Below are 6,048 nucleotides of genomic sequence, written 5' to 3' on the forward strand. Positions count from 1 at the left end.
TCTTTCCCTCTCTCCCGGTGCCTCCCCTTTCTTTCTCTCTTTTCATAAATCAACCCCTCTTCCCCTGGGCCTGTCTTCCTCTCTTCCGCGATCTTTCTACCTTTCTTGTCCATTTTCTATCAGAATGGTTGTTTCTTTTGCTTGCCCTTGCCGCTATCTATTGTCATGCGAAGCGTTCGTGTTTCGTGGATGTCGACAGTGAATTCTCTTTGCTCGCGCCTTCAGTGAGTGATAGGAACGTAATCGCGCGTTCAGTGTCACGATTTCGGACTCGCGCGAATGGACCGATCTCGGAGCCAGCCGTTTTGATAAGAGCGAAAGGAATCAGCCGCCAAGCATCAGGAATATCGTCAAGTTTTGCGTCGCATGTTGATCGTATCGATCACGTTCTTGTCTGGCAATCGCGAGGAACCGCTCGCTAAACTTGCGAGATAAGCCGAACGGGTGTGGTATCGCGAAAGAGAGAGAGAGAGAAAAAGAGAGAGAGAGGAAAACCGCGTAATTCGAAGAAAACAGAAGAGTGTGGAAGGATCACTCGACAACCAGGAAAGAATCACGAAAGTGCCGGAGTGTGAATCGAGAGTGAACGGTTTTCGACAAAGTGGCAGAAGTGCCATTAGTCGAACCGCCGCGATCAAGCCGCGAACCTCGATGTTACCGGAGCATTAACCGCACCCGGTTGAAACGTTTCGTCTTGTGTCCGAGATTGTTAGAATTCATGTCGCGTGTATACTCTCCATTTTCAACGAGATAACAATGTGAATTCCGCGATATACAGATATTGATATGCGCCTTACAGCTAAATAATTCTCTGAAGAAGGTTTTCCGTTCGCGTGAGAGAGAATTCAGTTTGAGATAAGTCGAGGACGAACTTTGCCAATTGACATTCACATATATGTATTTCCCGTATCTGAAGCAATTTGATCCTCGCTGAATTCTGTAGCGTTCCGAAAAGGGACGGGAGGGGGCAGAAAGGGGGTGAACGACGTGGAAGTTTCGCGAATTTAAAGGGTACGGCCGGTACGAAAGGCTTCAAGATTGCTCGAAAACCGTCGCGCGACGTGCGCAGGAGTGGCAGAGCTGCGGAAATAGGGGGTGCCGGCGTAATGCAGCGGGTGGGCGCAGCCGGGGGGCCCGGGCCCATCGGCTTCCAGGGCCCTCCGAGATCACTGAAAATCTCACCGGTCAACATACAGGATCAGCCCAACGATCCCACGCAGAGTAAGTGCCCCAATTTTCTTCCTCTTCTTTTACGGATATCCGTCTCTCTTTTGGGACACGCGATCGGTGAAGAAAATCTCGCAATGATCTAATAATTCACAAGGAATTATTTTTTCACGATGCAGAATTTTTATTTACTATTATCTTATTTGTGTGGGTGTGTGTATGAATGTTTATATATAAATATTATATTAGCAAACCCGTACATGTGTTTCGATATTATTTATAACGCAATTCTAATAAAAAAAGTGTATTAATAAATAATATATAAGTAATATATAAAATCTATTCTCAGGGTAAAACTCACTTCTATTTTCAAATAGACTCTTCTTCAGCAATGTATGTAGTTTTCATTCAGACTCTCCAAGTACAAAAATTAGAATCCGACTGCGAAATATATTTAATTTCTTATCAATCTCTTTTTATTCACGAAATTTTCGTATATACGCGTGCGATAAAAATCTCATCTTTATTTTCTCTTTGCCCAGAAAATAAATTGACGTGAATAGAATCAGTTAAAAAAATGGTAATACTAGTGATATTTCTGATAATAAATATAATTGAGTTATCGCTTCTCAAATAAAGATTGTGTGTGTGTGTGTGTGTGCTTATTAAATAAAAATAGTTGAGATAATAAAGATATCCCGCTGTCACACAGGTTATTATCCTTTCGTCATAATTTTGATTGACTCTACATATTACTGCTAATTTCTGTTCCATTAGAACCGATTTTTTATTTAAAGACGAACTATGGTTTTCTTTTCCATCAATTAACGGTAATCTGCAATTCATTACATGTCGGTGATTAAATCAATACTTAAAAATCCGTCCGCCCGATAATTAAAATCATTGCCACTTTTCATTGCGCGCGCGTCGCGTAATTAGATTGTTTAAATAATTATTTTCTCGTATTCGCTACTCTTTGCCGCAGAGTCATTAAATCAAAAGACAGGTACATTACTAGTATACGTGTAATATGTGATGCATCTATCGACGAACGCATCACGAACGAAAATCGATGGGTCTACTTCGAATTATTTTTCTGAGTATATATGTATATGTTTAAACTCGGTAATATCCTACTCTGGCTTATACGTTGAAATAATCACGGAATTAACGATGAGAGCGAATCAATCTCGATCAACTTAAATTGTGCTTACATGGACCGAGAAAAATAAAAGCTAACTTTGTTTTCACAATTTATATTCTAACCAGAATAAATTGAGCTCGTTCGTACTATTCGTCGTTTTATTTTTTCAAATTACTTATTTTCTTAACATCTTTAAACGTTTATGTTTATATGATTATCACAAGGATATGTAAATGATTTAGAATCTCAATAATAACATGCGATATCTTTATAATTATCTATTAAACAATTGTAGATCTCAGATTTGAGATCGCAAAGCAGAATAAAAGAACTCGGCAAAAACTTTTCGTAAAATCCGTGTATAATAGAAATTTTATATGTGGAGAAAGATTAAAAACTAGCACGTGCATCGTACTTAGTAGAGTTCAAATAAATTACAAAATTTATGTATGTTATTCACTTTGTAATTACTCGACAGATATCGTGCTAGATATCTAATCGTCGGAAATAAATAAAATATTCTTGTCGTGTGTATTTAAAATTGTTACAACGAGCACGTTTAATCCCGAATCGCGAATATTTTTTTCGAATAATTTAGAATTAATTAAATGGACAAAAAAATTTATAAACTTTAAAACGCTATTTATTGTGGAAATGCGTTGTCTTGTATCTAGTAATATTGATCATAAAATCAAATTGAAAACGGACAAGAGCGGCAGAAAAACTTGCAACACATTTATAGAAATATGCGATCAACGCTAAAATTATTTTCGTTCTCTTTAAGAAAACGATTGTAAAAATATCGAAACAAATAACTAACCTAGATAATTTTTGACATTATGTCAGAATACCGATCGTATCGTCGATTCGGTGAAACTTTTATCAACATACCGTAAACGCTAATATAACATTAATACCGCGTGTGCAGTGAGCGACAATGTTAATCTAAGATGCAAATTGCCATAGCATTTTATTTAGCAGCCAATGCACGAGACTTTTTATCGTATTTCAAATACTGCCATTTCTAATAGATGCGGAGCTACAGTGCTATAGTTTTACATTTTTACTCAAAAACAAAATAAAATTATGCAAAGATTTTTCAATTTAAGCAATCTGCAATCATCTTTTGATAAGCTCTTGCATTTAATGAAAGCTGCATTGTACAATTATGGATATTACATTGAAGTGTCATGAGTGTCATGAGCCAAATCAATCAATTCCATTCTTCGTACATTTTTTTAAATTTTGATATTAGAACACTAATCACGTGCTCTAATTTATTTATTATAAAAATCATCCGAAAAAAATACAATGACATATATTTTCTTACAAAGTTCATATAAAAATGGCAATGCAATTCTTGTCTTATCAATATATTATATAGTGTCAATTCGCGATTTTCTCTTGTTGAATGTAAAATTATATATTGTATATGTATGTGTATTGTATCATGTTATAATCTTTGGACGTCTGTTCTGCCTACATTGCAGTCGATGATGCGCTCGATGCAAAAGTCGGCAAACCTTCTCCACGGTTAGCGCTCGCGAGCTCATTTATTATTAACTCGAGTTATCGCATTTTCATAATCGGATACATGGAATATTCAACGATGCGAAACGATTCGCTGATGATTTTCTGTAATTAAATGTTACAGTATTGCGTTTAACACGTGTTTTTCGCGCGCGCGCGCGCGAGCCGACGAGATCGCAATTATCATGGGGCGACATTAATATCTACCGTATTTATTGCTCATAATTATTGCGACGCTATATTATTCGCGAGTAAGAATGGCGAATGAGCGTGCATTCGCACCGTCCAGCACGTGCATCATGATGGGATCGCGGTCTTTAATTTACACTCGCGATTAATTTGATAATGTTCGATGAGATGAATGAATAATTAAGTTGGCAATTGCCATATATGAGAACAAAGAATAATTAAATTCATGGAATTGCGAGATCGTGGTAATGTGAGTCCGCGATTTAATCTCGATGCGAGTCTGATTTCGGTGGAAAGGGAGAGGGGGGAAAAAGGCGCTATAGATATGAAAAGACTGGATTTTACATCCTGTTAATACATTGCGAATATTCTCTCGACATAAATTATCAATCCAAATGTCTTAAATATTTGACAAAGTCAAGTCGCGATTAAATAATTTTCCGCAACATTTAATCTCGAACTTGTCTCATTGGATATTACACTATAATTTTGCACAATAATTTTCTAATTAAATTTTGAAATGTAAAGAATAGCCGATCTTATATATTGGATGGTCTTAAATGCGATTAATGATCGGACGGAAATATCCAAAATTCTAACAACTATCTAAAGCATCTTGAAAGGCGATCACTTATACTTGGAATTCTGCGAATTCAGTTATTTCCACCGTTGATCACGGAATGCTCTTTGTGATCCAATGATCGAGAATAAACTCAGCCAATTTGATCCACATGTACTTCCTGCGTTTTAATAGCGACTGCTTGCAATAATCAAAACATGAAAAAAAAAAATTATTAAATCTCTTTTAAAGAATGAGAATTTTTGTGTTTGCTAAATTCATGTGAGTAATTATCTATATCATTCATCAAATATACATAACAATGTAATTTTATTTGGTGGAGAGAAGAAAAAAATTATATGAAAAATATACACACATATAGTAGAATATATTAATATTAATATTTAATTATATTATATATTTATTTTTACATAACTGTAAGTTATATATCAGAGGTTTGAAATCTTATTAAGAAAGTTAGAATATGAATATACCATCTTAAAAATTTTTCCAACAATTTAAATTCATCGAAGTATTCGAGTCATTAGGATTCGACGCGGAAACAGAACATATAAGAAAGTATTAACAAAATCCGTATGATTGCATCATTGCGGTTTTTTCACGATATAAAAGCACGCGTAATGTGTGATCGCTACTTTTTCAACTTTCCCAATTAGCGTGCGACTTCGACGAGAATCTCGTTGCAGCGTGCAACTTTGTTTACGATCGTCGTATCGATATATATATATATATATATGCAGTTTCAAGGGGGGAGGAGGAAGAAAAGAAGAAGTGTTGTACGTTCAAAGAACGATAAAAATTCGCATTATTAGAGAACGATAATATGGTGCAAAGATAGTCGATCTTTCTCTTTTCGATCCGCTCGCGTCCCGGCAAAATACGGTTTTTAATTAACGGCTCATGCATTTGCATGATTAGACCCTGAAACGTAGAGTTATATGCGGAATCAGCATTCCGTATGTCGAAAACGACCGCGACATTAACGCCGGGATTCCTTGTGAGCCCAACGCATATAACTCTGTCCCGACGACGTCGATGTTAAATATTTAAATGTTCGGTTTTTTCTCCTTCATATTCTTTGTGGGCATGCGTCTGCGCACGTCCACTTATGCAAGCGCGGTAATTAGAGCAAATGTATGCGTAATAAGTAATTAGCGACATGTTATGACGCTTTGTTTAACGCTTTGGCAACTTTTCTTTGACGTAAGTTGTCGTTAAACGATATAAAGCTTCTTGCGAACAACCGGCAATCTTGCAAAAGTGCTATTATATGATGTTGATAATCCATTAATGCGTGATCTCTGTTAATATGTTTTGAAAGATGTAAATATTGAAAAGGATTTTTTATTTATGATATAAAGACAGTTTCAAGCAGGCTACAGTCTGTAACAGACTATAGCAAGCAGACATTTTTGAAATTTTATAATTTTTTATAAAT

At 35.9% G+C, this 6,048-nt stretch overlaps 1 protein-coding gene across 1 annotated transcript in view; it reads left to right on the forward strand.

The window, feature by feature from the left end:
• Positions 1-919: 919 nt before the first annotated feature.
• LOC115241161 (insulin gene enhancer protein ISL-1) overlaps positions 920-6,048 on the forward strand; it is a 30,570-nt gene continuing 25,441 nt past the window's right edge. The window contains exon 1 of the mRNA XM_029816777.1: positions 920-1,221. Coding sequence (XP_029672637.1) covers positions 1,107-1,221 — 115 coding nt within the window. The 5' untranslated portion in view covers positions 920-1,106. The remainder of the gene's footprint in view (positions 1,222-6,048) is intronic.

This window comes from Formica exsecta, unplaced genomic scaffold (assembly GCF_003651465.1).
Source record: "Formica exsecta isolate Colony F162 unplaced genomic scaffold, ASM365146v1 scaffold47, whole genome shotgun sequence".
NCBI lineage: Eukaryota > Metazoa > Arthropoda > Insecta > Hymenoptera > Formicidae > Formica > Formica exsecta.